The sequence below is a fragment of the Antechinus flavipes genome, chromosome 1 (assembly GCF_016432865.1).
Source record: "Antechinus flavipes isolate AdamAnt ecotype Samford, QLD, Australia chromosome 1, AdamAnt_v2, whole genome shotgun sequence".
In the NCBI taxonomy this organism is placed as follows: Eukaryota; Metazoa; Chordata; class Mammalia; order Dasyuromorphia; family Dasyuridae; genus Antechinus; species Antechinus flavipes.
The window spans coordinates 325045606-325063322 of record NC_067398.1 but is presented as its reverse complement, the minus strand read 5'-3'; the positions used below and the strand labels follow the sequence as shown (position 1 = coordinate 325063322).

Genomic DNA, 17717 nt, shown 5'->3' with positions numbered 1-17717 from the left:
AGGTTGGTCCTCAGAAAAAAACTCAAGGGGATAGAGGTGTTTTTGTATTTTTTTTTTTTTTTACTTTGGTGTACCATCCCCAAAGGGAGTCACAGTGTTTGTGATCATTCTTGGAATGCGAATTTACCCCTTCAAAGATTTTTTAACAGTTATTTTGCAATGCTCAAAGAGCTTTGAATTCGTGCTTGCTATCCTACTTAAGTTTAAGGGGCTTAGAAGGGGAACTGATAAGCCTTCTCAGAAAGGGTCAAAAGGGACAACAACACAAAGACCATTTCTAAATTCATATAAACTCTACCATCTTAAGCACTATAACTTTTTTTTGACATGTTTTACTTTTTCTTTTAATTCTTTTGTTCTAAGATGGATTAAAGAATGGAGGACTGGCTGAAATACCAGCCAAACTGGACTTTCAGCTATTCCTTTATTCTGTCCTTCATCATTCCTCCTCTGTCTGTACATGTTGTCTAAACTTCATGCCTCCAGTATATGCCTTTCTTTCTTTCAAGGGCTCCAACACAAAATCTTTCCTGATTCCCTTGAGGAAAATGACTTCTCCTTTCTTGAATTTTCTTATATTAGCCTATCTAGATAGCACTCTTGTGCAGTTATCATATTCTACCTTGACATATACTTTTGTATATGTTATCTTCTTTTCCTCTTCATCGTTTAATAGATTGTAAGCTCTTTGAGAATAAGGACTAATTTTCCTTTTTGTCTTTATATTTCCAGAACCTCACACAAAGAAGGTACTCAGTAAATGCTGAGTTGAATTGTCTAATTAAATTTGGAAGTTAGGTACAGGGTGAGTGAGTGGGGAGGCAGCGCAAGAGAGAAAAGGAAAGAAATTCTGGAACGGACTTTGGGGTTTAGTGACAAAGATTTCATAGAAACAATAGAAAAAAAAAGTTCACTCTTACCTTAAGGTTAACTATTGGCAAGCTGTAGCTGTCTGATTTTCTCACGATTGTGGACAGATCTTGTAAATGGGACGATAAGAAAGCTCTATAAGTGGACAATAAACCGGCAGCCTGGGCTTGTTGGAAGCACTGGAAGTCAGCTCGAATGTCTCCAGAAAATGGCATATTCAAAGCAACTAGGCGAAGCTGAAAAACCAAAAGAAATTCAAGCTTAGAAGACATTTAGTTGGGCTTTGGTACTGATAGCTAAATGTTTTATTCCTTTAGAAACATAGGTCAACTTTTTGCTCTTGTTGCTGAGACCCAAACTGACTATATGGGCTGTGGGAACATCAAAGCTAGATTTTCTTTCAGAGTCCTGCCTCTTCACAGCATTTCAATGCTGACTTAAAATATTTCCATTATTTCATTCCAGGCTCTTCATGGCTAAGCCTGGCATTTGTATACAACCAGGGGTGACACTTTCGAATTAATTTCATTGATATTTTAGCAGAGTTGTGAAAGGGGAAGTGCTCATTACATTTGTTCTATTGTTAGAAGGGGAATAGAGTTATCTCAAGATGGCAATGGGAGAAAAGCTGTTTATACTAACCCAACAGTTCTCAAACACATATACTTACTGCTGGCTTCTCATAATTGACATTTGAAGTCTGAATTGGTGGAGGTAGAGGTTGCTGAAACTGTCATTTAAAAGATAAAAATAAATGCTTTTGTATCATCATTTTGCATAAATTTAAAAATTTTTATTCATTTAAAAGTAATTTTACACCAATCATTTCCCTTTTACTCTGCTTCCCCATTCTCATTAAATCAAACTTAACAACATCTGATAGATAATTCCATATTCATATTGTTAATAGGAACAGTTGTAAGACTTGCCTAAGACCATATAGATGGAGTTGAGATTTGAACTCATATCCTATGACTATAGAGTTTACATGTTTCAAGAGCTGGAACCACAGTGCCTCTACCGATTTTATCTTTGTACCTCTAGTGATGAACAGTAATATGCATTGGAATCTGATGGAAAAACATATGTCAGGACAGGTGATGATGGCTCTGGATGCAGTGGGAAACCTTAGTCTTTTTAAGATAAGGTCTTTCCCAGGTCTCACTTTGTCTGAGGCAATGCTCATTCTGTGATTAAGGCTAGATAAGAATTGAGGTAAGTCTTGCCACTGAATCCTGATGACTGTTGAGCAGAGAGTGAGGATGATGATTTTGCACAGCTCTGCCTCACTTAAATCCAATTCACTTGCAAGCCAAGACATCACCCTCCTGATATCATTGGTCCTTCTTCAAGAATGAAGGCTAGACAACCACAAACAAGTATGTATATAATAAATGTGTGTTTAATTGAACTGGATAATGCTTTATCAATCCTGCTTTCTCTTCTCCACATTTGCTCTGGTTTGTCAATGTCTCCCTTGAAATGTAGTATTCAGAACTGAGTATTGTCCACGTGAGCTGATAAATACTTGTTAAGTAAATGAATGAATGGCCATATAATGTAGATTTTACTTTGGGACACAGTACTCTTTGGATTTATGATTAATATTAAACAATAAGGGGATAAGGGTGGTTGTGGAAATTTAAGATAATATAATGTTGGTTACATAGTATGTGCGCAATAAATACTGGATGGACAGATTTATAACTATGTCAAACCCATGTCCAAACAACTTACTGGCTTTCTTTAAAAAACTTTCCCTTAATTTCCTTATTACTGTTGTGGAGTTGTAAAGAAAGGTAAAAAATCCTGGTATGTGACCTCAAGGAATTTGCAATCTAATAGGGACCCAAAAAATCCTTTCAGGTTTGCAAACTTGGTGTTATCTTCAATTCCTGACTCACATTCCCTCTGTATATTCAATCTGTTGTAAAATCTTGTCATTTCTACCTTTAAACACTCTCTCATATACGTCCTCTATTCATACAACTACTACCCTAGAACACGTCTTCATCACCTCTCCTAAAGACTATTGTTAATAGTCTTCTGATTGGTCTCCTCTATCAAGTCTCTTCCATTTCCAATCTACTCAGGTGCCAAAGTGGTTTTTCTAAATCAGGTTGAACCACAACATCTTTGCTTATTCAATAAATTCCAATAATTCCCTGTAATTCCCAGCAGCTTATAGAAATATTGTTTGGCACAAGCTAGTCCCTTCTTATCTGTCCACCCCTTCATTTTATATCCTTCCTATCTGTCCACTACTTCATTTTACAACCTTCTACATATTCTACAATGTAGCTATACTGGCTGGTTGGTTCTTCTTACACACAACTTCATATCTTGACTCTATGATTTTGCACTAACTATTCTCTATGCCTGGAATGCTTTCTCTCCCATTTCTTAGCTTCCCTGGTTTCCTTTGCAACTAAGATCAAATTGCACCTTCTTTAGAAAGCTTTTCATGGTTTCTCCTAGAAGTATTTCCTCCTCACTACCCCACCCTCTGAGATCATCTTCTTATTTTATTTTACATATCTTGTATGTACTCAGATCTCTATCATTTCTCTCATTAGATTGTGAACTTCTTAAAGGCACAAACATCTTTTTTTTTGTCTTTCATTGTATCTTTACAATTAACATAACATAATCCTAACAATTGACATAATAACATAAATTTAACAAAGCTATTAAGTGTCTAGTGAATACTTTACTATCAATGAAAAGGGATGATATATATATATATATATATATATATATATAATTTTGTAAACCAAAGCACTACATAAATATGAGTTATCATGAAAACTTCCCCTGTTTGCAGGGAATGTAGTGCCCTATGATATACTATCTTATGATAATGCTATGACAGACAGGATTCTAAAGTCAAAAGTCAAAGTCAAATTAAGTAAAAAGGGCCTGAATTCAAGCCCTGCCTCAAAATATATAACTCAACTATATAACTATGGACAAGTAACTTCTTTTTTCAGAGTCACAAACAAAAATCTAAATTACAGAAAGTATTGGTAGAATAAGGTTTTCATACCAGGAGTTCTCTGCACAAATAAAATTACAAATACAGATTCTGCCCTTCACCTAAATAAATAATCAAGTAACTAGTTATAGCAGAAAGAACATTAGATCTGGAGTCAAACGTTGTTGTCGTTCAATCCTTTAAGTTATGTCTGACTCTTTGTAACCCCATTTGGAATTTTCTTGGCAGAGATATTGGATCAATTTGCCATTTCCTTCTCCAGCTCATTTTACAGATGAAGAAACTGAGGCAAACAGGGTTAAGTGGCTTGCCCAGTACTACACATCTAGTAAATGTCTGAGCCATATTCGAACTCATGAAGATGAATCTTCCTACCTCCAGACTCAGCATTCTATCCATTGCATCATCTAACTTGGGCTCTGCTCTCCTCTGTCACTCTCTCTATAATCTTGGACAAGTAATTTTTATTCTCATTGTATTTTGAATCTCAATTTCCTTATCTGTAAAATGAAGGGATTGCATTAGATAGTCGTTTTGGTCCCTTTCAGTTCTAACATTTTTTCTTCAAAGTTCAATTTCTAGGTGATTTGATGCATACTAGACTGTCCATCACATATCTACTTCTGCAGTTTTTAGTTATATTCATGACTACATTCTGCATAATCAAATAAGTTATAAAGTCAACCAAATGACTGGAAAGACTGCAATATGATAACTCAGTGGTTATCAATATCCATATCTACATTTATTTATATGTTTTCACCAATTATTGATACTTACATTGCTGGAAATTGCAGGAGGTGGTGGGCTATCAGCAGGAATGGGAATAAGCTCTCCAAGCTTAAAGAAAAATAAGTAAAGGAATAATTAAGTACAAAATGAAAATTATAAATGCACATATGCACATGTGACAAGGAGAGGGAGCTCTGATTTTACTGGTATAGGAAAATACTAGGTGAGAAAATCCTTCTAAAAAGTCAACTATGCTTTTTCTCTTCAATGACAGGCTTGGTGCATTGCCTGCAATACTAAAATATTAAATTATTTGTATCACATAGTTATTATGTGTCAGAGGCAAAATGTGAACTCAGGTCCTATTCACTTCAATACAAGCTCTCTGTCTACAAGACTATGCTACCTTTCGATTTAAAAAGTTACAAATAAAATTCAGAGAACTAAGATTTTCCTTTTAGATGATTGGTATTGCAACTATTTCATTGAAAGGAAAAGGGAAAGGATAAAGATAGTTACCTGCAATTTTTTCCATCCATTTCTTACACGTATAAAAAACTCTGTACTTTCACTTAAATAAATCAGTGTGCCTTCTATCACCAAATGAGCATTTTGCATCATACTTTCAATATTTCCAAATGTTGTTACCTGTCAGATATTAAAAGAAAATATGTTAAACAGTAAAAACCACATTCTTCTATAAAATTTGAGATTATACATGAATGAGTGAATAAATGAAACAATTATGTATTAAGCAATTATATACAAACTCTCTCTCTCTCTCTCTCTCTCTCTCTCTCTCTCTCTCTCTCACTCTCCCTCCCCCACCTTCTTTCTCTTTCTTCTTCCCTCCCTCCTCACATTATAATGTGGGTGATACCACATATGGAAGATTTCATTTGAAGACAGATAGAAATGTCTTATTGTCTTTTGGGTGCAGCAGCAAAGCAAGTATTAATGCCTTTTCCTTAATATCATTTCCACTGATAAAATCTCATCAATACCTGATATTATATGTAGAAGTATTGGCCTTTTGTAGTAGATTTTTCTTGTATTTCTACTCTAAAAACATTGAAGTGCAAGTGCTATACTATTATTCAGTTCTATGTACAATGTTACTATTGAACATTTTTAAACACCTTAAAGATTAATAAGAACAGTAGCATTATCAAGGAAATGAAACAGAGGAAAAAAACACAAAGAAATATGAAAAGAAAAAGATAATTACTGGTATGAGATTTTAAAAGGTCTATAATAGAGAAAAGAGCAGCAAGTATTTAAATACTAATTCTTAAAATCCTAGAAGCTGTTGATATTCTGCAGGAAGTAAATTAGTTATTATGGAGGGCTTCCTTCCCATTCCACTTTTTTATAGTTGCCTGCCATTCAATATTTTTCTGGCCCAATGCCTGCAATGAGAGGTAAAGGATATAAAAACCTTAGATGTAAAAGGGATTTTAGTATAATTTTTCACTTTGTGCAGGAATTCTAATATCTATTGTGGGATCTCTGTACTGAGTCACCCACTTGGTAAATAGTGCTTTCTCCTTTTCTTCTAAAATAATTTGCATTAATTTATATATATATGCATATATATATATATATATATATATATGTTCGTATGTATATATGTATGTATATGGTACCTTCCTTCTTCCCCTCATGTAAATTCTTTGAGAGAAGGGACTTCTCGTTGTTGTTTTTGGTGATGGTGGTGGTGGGGGTTAATGTCCTTAGCAGTAAAAAAAATACTTTGTGGACAGTAGGTGCACTGAACCGAATTTTTAGAAAGGACTAGGTTTTAAATTTAGCTCCATAGATAACTAATTAAGTGAATCATCTACAGATAACTAATTAAGTGAATCATTTAACTTTCTTTTCAGTTTATTCATATGCAAAATGATGACAAAACTACCTTAATCCTAAAGTCACAAAATTTAGGATTTGCTTCTTTTTCCATCCCTCTCTCTTGGTTGACTTGATTTCTTCCTCTATTTCCTCATGATGTGACATTTCAATGGGGTTCAAGTACACTTTCTCAAATTATTTTACTTATTGGATGAACTTTTATGATTCCTTTTCTAAATTTCAAAAAATCATTACATTAAAACTTTTAAATTTTTTTCTAAATGTGTTTGCTGCCTCCTTCCCCCAACATATCTGTGAACAAATTGGGCTGCATAGTACTTATTAAACTTTTACTATGAGACAATGATTCTCTATTGAAAAAATTTGTTCACCCCTAATTTATGCAGAACGTATAGTACAGATATATTTAACTTAGAGATTAGGTTTCATAGAATCATAGTTTTGGAGCTGGAAGGGAGCTTAGAATTAATTTCATCTAATCTTCTCCTCTTATAGATGAGGAAAATAAGGCCTATAATGGAGAAATGATTATGCTCCAGTTAACACAGGTAGCAAGTTAGCAGAACTGACACTGAATCTCCAACCTCCAATTCCAAATGCATGATTTTTTTCCATGCTGTCTCCCAAGACTTAAACTCACAGAATAGCAGTGATTCAAAAGTTGTTTTTTTTTTTTTTTTAAGCCATCATCTTTGGCAGCAAAGTATGTCTGAGCAGCAAAGCAACTTGAAACTAGTCAAGAAGAGCCAAAGATCTCATGAGTCCATCTGACATTTTGTTTGTTGACCTCAAAGAAGATGCAACACTGCAGTGATGGTTGTGAAAGTCAAGATTCTGATTCCAAAAACCCAACCCAAACCAAAACAACAACAGAAATGTCCCCAAAAATACAGGAGAAGGAATAAAAAAAAGGAAATAGATAGATCAAGCTAGAAGAAAAAGAGTAAATAAGAGAGGAAAGAGTGTGCCAAGTACCAGGAGCCCCAAACAGCAGAAGCCTGGGCAAAGATTAGAAATGGGAACTGAGGCAGCAGGACTCTGACAGCAGAGGAGAAAAGCAGGTGTGAGATAAATTTTTTTTTAAAAGCTTGAACATCTCAGCAGTGTCTGTTTGGACAACTACCTGAATACACCTTAGTTATCTCTGAGGACATCACTGTATCACATGAAAAGCCTGCTCTGCAGCATTTGGGGATAGAGGCTTTTAGTGAAGGAAGGGCACTCAAATCTTATTCAGTTCAATAATTTCAGGGAATATCACTCCATTCTGGTGGTACTTCACTGAAGTCATACCAAACAGACTAATATAATTATTTTCAAGGATTCAAGGGTTTTCATTAAAATGCAGAAATAAATTAGAACAAAGTAGGTCATATTTCTATAGCTTGTAAAAAATTATGTATACAGAATATATGAAATAATGTATCTATAAACAGAAGATTTGACTCACGTATTAATTACTGAAAGCTATATAACTCTAGTAAAAGAAGCTTAAGAAGGTTTTTTCTAAAACTTAAAAGAGAAAATGGAGATTTGTGCATGGCTTCAAAAAGGCAAGCATAAAAAAATTAGTGAATCAGTATTCATTTATATTATAGTATCTAAATTTTAGTAGTAGATTTAGATTTAGATACTATAGATTTAAAACTGAAATGGAACTTTGGAGGACACTGAGTCCAACCCTTCTCATTTTATGGATGAGAAAACTGAGGAGAGTGAAACCATTTAAATGATTTCCTCAGGGTCACCTAATGTTTAAAGTAAGATTTGAATTTGGGTCTTACTGATTGCAAGCCCAGCCTAGCTCCCTTTTACAAGAACTCTTGGTTAGTTCTCTGCTGATTCTGCTGAGAACTTCTGGACAGAAAGAGAACTAAATTAGAGTATTTAGAGCAGATTTTATTTGCATTGTTCTATCAAAAGACCTGAGGACAACTCTATGGCCAGTCCCAACCAAACTGAGAAAGCAAAAGATGGCACTAAGTAAATATATTCCTGAGCCATGTATATTTTTGAAGGGCAGCTTTGCCACTTCTAAGTAAGATGTCACTGGAAAGCAATCATCCAGTGCCCAAATCACAGAGTAATATTGTGGGCTTTTAAAGAGAAGTTACTTATGAATAAAGTTTATCTTTGAATATTTTTATAATGCTGATCAAACTGGTCTCATCTGGTAATGTTTCTTCCATCACAAATGCTCCTTTTGAATTTAATAAACCAAGTAGAACAAATCACCTGCTTTGTATGCAACAGATGCTACTGGAGTGATTGGAAAGTTTCAATGTCCTAGAGCTTTTAAAGTTTACATGTTTACTTCTTATTCCTATAGTGCAAGTCAAGGCATAGATGAATTAAGATTTCTTCTTCTTCATCATCATCTTCATCTTTCTCTTCTCCTCCTCCCCCTTTTCCTTCTTCTTTTCTTCTTCTCCTTTTCCTCTTCTTCCTCCTTCTCCTCTTCCTTCTTCTTTTCTTCCTCCTCTTTTTCCTTTCTCTCCTCCTCTTCTTTCTCCTTATTCTTCTCTTTCTCCTTTTCTTTCTTCTCTTTTTTAAAAGGGTTCTTTCATCTTTGGAGCTCTCTAGTTCTTCATTTCAGGTTTACATGACACAAGGGCTTGCCAGAAGATATTCTAGGAAGCCATTTATTAAACTCATCTGTAGAAGGCAGGATTAATGACTGGCAATTAACAGCAGGGTAGCCAGGTGGTTCAGTGGATAGAGTACTGAGCCTGAAGTCAGAAAGACTTGCATTCTTGAGTTCAAATCTAACCTCGGATGCTTATTAGCTGTGACCCTAGGCAAATCACTCAACTATGCCTCAGTTTCCTCACCTGTAAAATGAGCTGACGAAGGAAATGACAAATCTGGTATCTCTGCCAAGAAATTTCCAAATGTCATGAAGAGTCAGACATGACTGAACAACAATAAATTAATAGCAGGAATCAGTGTGATAGAGTGAAAATGATCTGATGCACCTATGTGACTTTGGATAAGTCATTGAATCTTCCTAAATCTCAATTGCCTCTCATAAACATGTTATCTTCTTGCTCTAGAGTTATGGACATATAACTCTATATGGGCACATAACTCACCATACTGATTGCTTCTACTTGTGGCCCAGACTGTTATATAAAATATCATTACAGAAATCAGTTCATTATGAAACAGATTTTATTATACAGACAGTATTCAAAATTTTAATCTCTTTACAGCATTTAAGATATAATTTTTGATGTTTGTGCCTGGAGTTATGTTAAAAATAGAACATTAAGGAGAACTTGTATAAATTAAGATCTGGTGTCATGCCTGGAGAAGTCCCATATTAGATACACAGATTTGGAACTATGCTTTCCTTATGAATCTTAGTACAAATTCCTGGAATGGTGAGACTCATTGCTTCAGAATCCATCAACAAAGTCAAATGCAATATGGAGTATAAGCACAGATTTAAACTGATAAGAGGCCTAGGGTCAACAGTGTTGGTGATGCAGAAATCATAAGGACATTGATAGCAACATCAAAGGAGAAGCTTTTCTGCAGAGAGTGAAAATATTGTTTGAGAAAGATTGCTTAAGCCTGTGAGTCTGTCCTCAAGGCAGAATCTTGAGAAGTCATGGAACAGTTAGACCAACAAATTAGGAGCCAGATTTGCTTTCTGGCCCATTTACTAATTTTGTGCTATTAGGTCATTCAAATGCTATGCTCCTCAGTTTCAATATCTGAGAAATGGGAATAACGATACTTTTCCTGTCTTCTTCACAGAAGCAAATGAAATTATCTATGTAAAGATTTATGATAATTACAAAGCTCTATTAAAATTATTATTCATTATAGATATAAGACCAAATCCTTCTTGCCATTATTGAGCTAAGTGTAGTTCTCTCTATAAGTTGTTTCAGTAAAGGGCTATTTAAATTTTTTGTTTATTTTGTGCTTAGAAGTCTAGCAATGTATTAATTGAAGTGTTATTTTACTACAACATAACAATTTGTAAGCCTCATGGTCTTATAGCAGCAGAATGATACTGTGGTACATGGTACAGTGCAAAGAATGCTGACTTTGGAGTCCAAAGATCTGAGTTCAATTTCTGCCACATATTAGCTGTGTTACCCTGGGCAAATCAATTCATCTCTCTGTGCCCCACTTTTCTCATTTTTAAGATGAGAGGAAATGTCTTCTAATGTCCATTTCAGTTCTAAATCTATGATCATCTTATGACCTCCTTGGATTTTGGTTTTCCCATCTGTAAAATGAAAGGGTTGGACTAAATAGATCACCTTTATGCTCTAAATCTTTGATCTTGTTTGCGACCAGGATCCTGTGAATCTCTGTCTTTTAGAAGTCCATTCTCTTTCTCTTTTTCTTACTCTCAGACACTACTAGTTCATAATAGATAAGTTTAAGAACCATGTCATCACCACTACATAGAATTCCCAATCCCTCTATTTTTGTCCTCCTGCATTTTTGATTTCCTTCACAGGCTAATTGTACACTATTTCAAAGTCCTGTTCTTTTTTATACAGCAAAATAACTGTATGGACATGTATACATATATTGTATCTAACTTATGCTTTAACATATTTAACAGGTATTGGTCAACCTGCTATCTGGGGGAGGGGGTGGAAGGAGGGGAAAAGTTGGAACAAAAGATTTTGCAATTGTCAATGCTGAAAAATTACCCATGCATATATCTTGTAAATAAAAAGCTATAAAAAAGAACCATGTCATTAATAAACAATCTCAAAAATGACACAGAAATGGCAGCAAGAAACCTCTTGACATATGAGTCTCTGAAAGAGGTAGGCCCCAAGTTTCTGAAATATATGCACATTGCTACACAACAAGAAGGGGCTAAAGAAGAAGCATCAAGAACTGAGCAGAAATCAATATGTCCTGGAGCACCAAGACCTGCAAAACAGATTCTCCATGCAAATGTCTGGTATGCCATCCCTAAGACAGCCAACTATCCAGGTTTTAAGCTTGGCACCAAATGTCCAGACTCCAGGATCATGAAGCCCCACTCGATGGTCACGAGAATCACTGACCCCAAGGCTACCAGGCTCACTGATTCCAAGGTCAACAAGTCTGACAGTAGAGTCAGAAGTATGATCCTAAGACCACCAGGCCTGATTCTAAGGCAAAAAGCCCAGTGATTCCAGCTGCTAAACTTACTCAATGCAAGCCTAAGGGTGCCGAACACAAACATGCTGGGGCTAAAGATTCTAGTTCAAATCTTCAAAAGAGTTGCTTTAGGATAAAATGACTTGTTTAAATCCTAAATGACCATTTTTTCTCAGTCAGGGTATGATTATTAATTCACCAGGAAGTGGTGAGTCATTTTTAAAAAAGTCTATTATTTCCAGAAATCAACAATTAGCCAGGATGTAAGTCATAGTCCTAAGAAGATAGCTTCAGAAATCTGAGAACTTCTGATCATTTTCTAATTAATAAAGGCACATTCTTGACATTTTCCAATAGAAATTGTTCTCAATATAGACCCATTATGTATATATGTGACTTTTCTCTTTGATGTATAAATATTAACTCACCAGGTTCCTGGATCCTGGACGTCCTGGCTGACCTGGAGGGCCAGGTGGGCCTGGAAGTGCCACCGCTGAAATAAAGCAGAAAGTTTATATTACATCTCTCTCTATGTCTGTCTGTCTGTCTCTCTCTCTCTCTCTCTCTCTCTCTCTGTGTCTCTCTGTCTGTTTCTCTTTCTCTGTCTCTCTGTCTCTCTGTCTCTCTTTGTCTCTCTGTCTCTGTCTGTCTATCTCTTCTTCTTTCTTTTCCCTTACCCCCTCCATCCCATCTTCCCTTTCTCTATCCTGTGTCCTATATTCTCTCCTTTCTTCTCTCTGTCTCTGTTTCTCTCTCCCTCCCTCCCTCCATCCATTCTTCTGTAATACTCTCCTTCTCTCCGTCTCTGACTCTCTCTCTCTCTCTCTCTCTCTCTCTCTCTCTCTCTCTCTCTCTCTCTCTCTCTCTCCTCTCACTCTCTTAGTTTGATTGCATCCCATAATATCGTCATTTGTCTCATTCTAACTGAGCATGCTCCATAGGATGCAAAAATTCCACTAACATTCTTCCAGTTCTTTTCTCCATCAACTCCTTAGAGGGAAACAAAAACAGTGCATAGAAAAATAATTAATCATACCCAATTAAATTGCAAACATTCAGAAAAGAGTGTTTTCTAATCATTGTCAATGAAACTTTGAGAAGAATAACTTGTCAGTGCTATTAAGACTTTCTCTACAACATGCTGATGGGCCTAATAAATCTGTAATAAGGAGAATTTAATGACGAGGCAGATCAAATAAATCATCTGAAGGAACTGAAAATGTGTAGTCTGGATAAGAGACACTGAGGGGAAAAATGACTCATGTCTTTAAATTTCTGAAGGGCTGTCATATGGAAGAAGGATCAAAGTTTGCAAACATTTATTAAAGAACTTACTATAGGCTGGGCATGAGACTAAACATCAGAGATACAAAGAAAAGCAAAAACACTGTTCCTGCCCTCAAGGAACTCATACTGTTAAAAAAAAAAAAAAAAGAGAACATATATGAACAATGATGAACCTACAAAGTATCTAAAGGGGAAATGATGTTTGCCTCATCCTCTGACTGGTAATTGTTCCTCAAAACCTCCATTTAAGGAAGTCCCTGGCCCCTGCTTACTTCTAATCTGACTCTGCAGAATACTTCTCTACCTTGTTCACATACTTCCCCTCTTTGTGCTTTTCTATCTTTATGTAAGCCCTTTGAGAGCAGAGACTGTCTCTTTTTTCATGTTTTGCATTCTCAGTACTTAGCAGAGTGCCTGGAACATAATAAGTGCTATGCAATAATAAGCATAAAATAAGTACTTAATAAACACTCTCTTTCTTTCTTTCTCAATCTCTCTGTTTGTCTCTGTTTTTTTTTTTTTTTCTTTGTCTCTATCCAAAAGGTAAGAATCAGTGGATAGAAATCTCAGTAGCAGAATCAGAATATAAGAAAAAAAATTCCTTGAAGTTAGAAATAGTTTAAAAAAATAGAACAGATTGCCTTGGGAGGCAGAGAGTTCCCTGTCACTAGTATTCAAGTGGAGGTTGGAGGACAAGTTATTGGAGATATGTATATGTCACACAGCCATATAATACAAAGACATTGTGAGTTAGGGGAGAGAGGTGATGGCAGTTGGAGAGGGATCAGGAGAGTTTTGATATATAAGGTATCATTTAAACTGAATATTGAAGGAAACAAAAGATTGGGTTCTAAGAGTCAGAGGTGAAGAGGGGCATGAAGGACAGCTAGTGTGAAAGCATGGAATTTGGAGGTTTAACACATGTGAGGAGCAGCAAGAAATCTGGCTGGATGGGCATGGTGTAGGGAGATTCTGAGGTCCTATTAGAATGTCCCATGCCATTCTCTTTTCTTTTCACCTATCATTCTCTCCCAGAAATACATTGAAAAGAGCTGCCATTTCCTCTGTTATTAATGAGACAGCTACAGAGCGAGGAAAGTTGGCAGCTGAAAGGAAGGAGAAGCAAGACTATCATGGAAAGGTTGTCATATTGCTTCCTTTATGCTTCTAGTTCTGGCTTCTGTTCCTTTGTGGGGTGGGGGGAAATGTGAAGTAGGATTTGGGACATTAAAAACAGTTTAATCAGTCAGAAAGATAGACAGAGAGAACTTCTGAGAGGACACACCAGAAGTTGCAACAGAGGTAAAGAAAACTCAGATTTAGGGCAGACTCCATTTTTTTAAAGGTGTGGTTTGTTTGCAAAATTTTTATAAATAAGCACTGGTCTCTTGGCAGGAACTCTGTACATATTTTCCTAGGCTAACATTGCCTAAGCTTAATACAGAAGATTTTCATGGATATGACAAGGGAAACTGGATATAAAGGAAAACAGTAAGCACTCTGTATTTTGCCTGGTGTTTGGGTTCATGGAAAAATAGTATTGTAAACAAAGTCCATCATATGAATTCATCTTTTTCTCAAGAAGCTGTGGTCTAGTCTCCCAGGATAGTTTCATTCAAGGGTCTTATCATTTTGCTATTTCCAGATTCACAACATCAATTTTCCCCTAGTCTTGCCAATATTCCTTCACATCACATATCTAATCAGTTACCAAATATTTTTGTTTCTATCTCCACAATACCCCTGGCATATGCTTTCTTCTCTCCACTCATTCAGTCATGATGTTAATTCAGGCTATCATCCCAACTATTATGGCAACCTCCTAATTGATCTCTCAGCCTCAAATATCCCTTTGCTCCAATGTATACTCCATACAGTATCTAAAGTAATTTTCCTAAAATATAGGTCATTATTCTGTTAAATAAATTCTAAAAGTTCTTGTATATCTCCAGGATGAAATATTCTCTTCTGGATCATAAGTGCTTGAAACATTTGGATAAGTAAATGTATAACACCTCAAATTATGTGGAAATACATAAATCCAATAGGAATTTGAAAAAAAAAAGATAAATTCAAGAAACTTATATTTACATAGCACTTGACCAAAAACTCTTTTCCTTAAAATATAGACGTGAGATAAATGGTTTATTATGTTGTTTATAAATCCTAATATAAACTGCACTTGAGCTCTGAGCTACAGTTTGTTAAAGAGGAAGTAACGGGGTCATCCTTGTGGGTGACTTAATGATTGATATGACTTTTGTTTATTATTTTCATTTTCAATTTTCTTTCTATAATTTATTTTGCCGTAAAGAAAGGAAGTTTAGAACATTTGTAAATTGCTAAAAAAAAAAAAAGTGAAGTTATGAGTATGCCTTACATTTACTGGTACCCACATACATAAACACACCCTGTCCCCTAAGTTTGGAGAGAATAAAAAATAGTGTTTAAATCATCAGGTAACATAGTATATGCTATTAATTGATCCATGTTATGCTAATATTTTCTACTATAAATCAACCCTAAGCTGAAGATTAATTGAAATATCCAGGGATGATGTAGTGTTTGTTGCCAATAACTGCATAAAAATATAAATTATTCTAAGCTCTATGTTTCTGAAAGTCTTTGGAGAAACTTTTGTTCATAAGAATGTGATTGTCCATGATAGAAAGTACTATTTAATCCACCTGTGAATATAAGAGTTGACACCAACTTAGAACATCTATTTAATACAATATTTTAAAAATACTTATTGTGTGTCAAGTATCAGAGATACAAAGCTCAAATGATCCCAAACCTGATCCCAATATTGCTGGGGGTCCTGGTGGCCCTGGGGGTCCTGGAGGTCCTGGAAGTCCATGAGCTCCATAACCAGGAGGCCCAGGCAAGCCTGGTGCCCCAGGTGGGCCTCTGGGTCCAATGACAGAATCTCCTTTCTGGCCCTAGTAAGGCAAACGCAAAGTAATAGAAGAAAAGACACAATTAATCGCTTAGAGACATTTGGATTTCTGAGTGAAGGATCTTTTAAGGAAATTGTCTTGAATTTCTCACTTAAAACTTACATTTCCTACCAAAAAAATGTTAATCAAACATTCACTAATGACTTCATGAAATCATTTTCTTCTCCACATTGACAGTGTTCAAGGCTCATCCTAAGCACCTGTATTAATTAATACTAACATAACTGTCCAGAGAACCAGAAGAGATGATAACAGGAGGCATATTAGAAAAGAAATAAAATTAAGTTGTTATATTTATAAGAGAGTTTGTCACATAGTGCACATGCCCTGCTTCCTGGTATTACCTCTAAGACATGGCAAGAGGAGTAACTTCCTTTGACTGGCTATATAGCTAGAACAGTCTGAATTTTTTTAACTGTATAGATTGAAATGGCTGCTCTCTTTCCTGGGAACTCCTTTCTGCTATGTCCAAGGAGTGAAAATCACAGTTGACTCATGTAAACTGAATTGGTAGAAGGAAAACTTTCCCTTTCCTCACTTTTACCCTGGTACTAAGAAATGGGCTGGAATGTTTTTGGTTTTGTTCGATGTGTCCCTTACAGTTTTAGGTGCTGGAGATAAATCCCACCAGACCAGGGAGTCTAAACTCTGTTGATCCTGGAATCAGAATTAAAGGTGAAATGATATAAGCAAATGGGCCAGCAGGGAATACTCAAGAAGTCAGGGTATCTGAGATTGGAGCCCAAGTTGGTTTTTGGACTTGGAAATGGAATTGTTCTTTTTCAGGGCTTGTTAAACTATTTCCAATTGCAACCCCTTTTTGCCTAAGAAATTTTTATGCAACTCTGGATATATGGATATATAAAATAGATATACAAATCAAACATTTGCTGATAATAAAATTTCATGACTCCCCACATTCATTTACGAAGCTCCTGGGTTCTATGGAAATTGAGCTATGTTATTTGAATATTTGTTATTATGCTTTTTGAAATAAATATTTCTTTATAAAAACTAATCTGACAGTTAGTGGCTAAATAAAACCAGGATCACCACAGCCTTTGGGGGGAATGGCTACTGGTAGGAACTGAAGTGATTTGCAGAGAGCCCCAACATTTTCAGTCCCCTTTATGGGTACCAGAGAACCAACCAGGAGAAGGGGGGAATGTAATATAGCTGCAGTAGGGGTCAGAGTGATCTGTTACATGTTATAGAAAGAACACACTAAAGGAAGAGGAACCAAAAGCAATACTTGCACACTGACATTAACTTGGTAAGTGAAAGCAACATTTGCTTTCAAAGAACAAACTCATTTTGAGTAATTAGGTTTTTTGGTCTATATTTGTGATTTACTGGTATTAGGAATGCCAGACAAAGATATTCTCTCCACCAATGTCAATGTTTTGTGATTTAGAGCTTTGCTTTGGGAGTTTGCTTGAATCATTAGAAGATTAAATGATTTTCCTGGGTCTCCCAAGAAGTATATGTCAGATTTTTCCAAAACTTCTGATTTAGAGGTCAGCTTTCAATCTAGTGTGCCACATGACTACACTAAATGAACATTCATAGCTTCTGTTTCATTTGACAATGGGAGAATAATGGACCTGTTTGGTTTTATATATAATTACAAACACTTTTGCATATAATTTCCCTTCATTGTTTTCATGTTTTGTGGGTGCTTTCTTTTATTCTTGTTCATATTTATGAGTATTTACCCTTGTCACTAGAAGTTAAAACAATTATTTTTTTTAAAAAGAGACTGTGGCATTTTCTTAACCCATCAGAGAATGATGGATAGAATTTTTTTTAAACTAAAAGTTCTTTGCTAAACAATAGAAGCTCTTGATTTAAGACTCCTTTAAAAGCAAATGATTTAAGAAAAG

The 17717-nt window shown here is 35.5% G+C and overlaps 1 protein-coding gene across 1 annotated transcript in view; it reads right to left on the bottom strand.

The window, feature by feature from the left end:
• Positions 1 to 17717, bottom strand: part of COL15A1 (collagen type XV alpha 1 chain) — a 196182-nt gene that overhangs the window by 5052 nt on the left and 173413 nt on the right. The window contains exons 32-37 of the mRNA XM_051966718.1: positions 15672 to 15816; positions 12016 to 12080; positions 5117 to 5245; positions 4646 to 4705; positions 1541 to 1600; positions 921 to 1106 (exon numbers count right to left, since the gene is read on the bottom strand). Coding sequence (XP_051822678.1) covers positions 921 to 1106; positions 1541 to 1600; positions 4646 to 4705; positions 5117 to 5245; positions 12016 to 12080; positions 15672 to 15816 — 645 coding nt within the window. The remainder of the gene's footprint in view (positions 1 to 920; positions 1107 to 1540; positions 1601 to 4645; positions 4706 to 5116; positions 5246 to 12015; positions 12081 to 15671; positions 15817 to 17717) is intronic.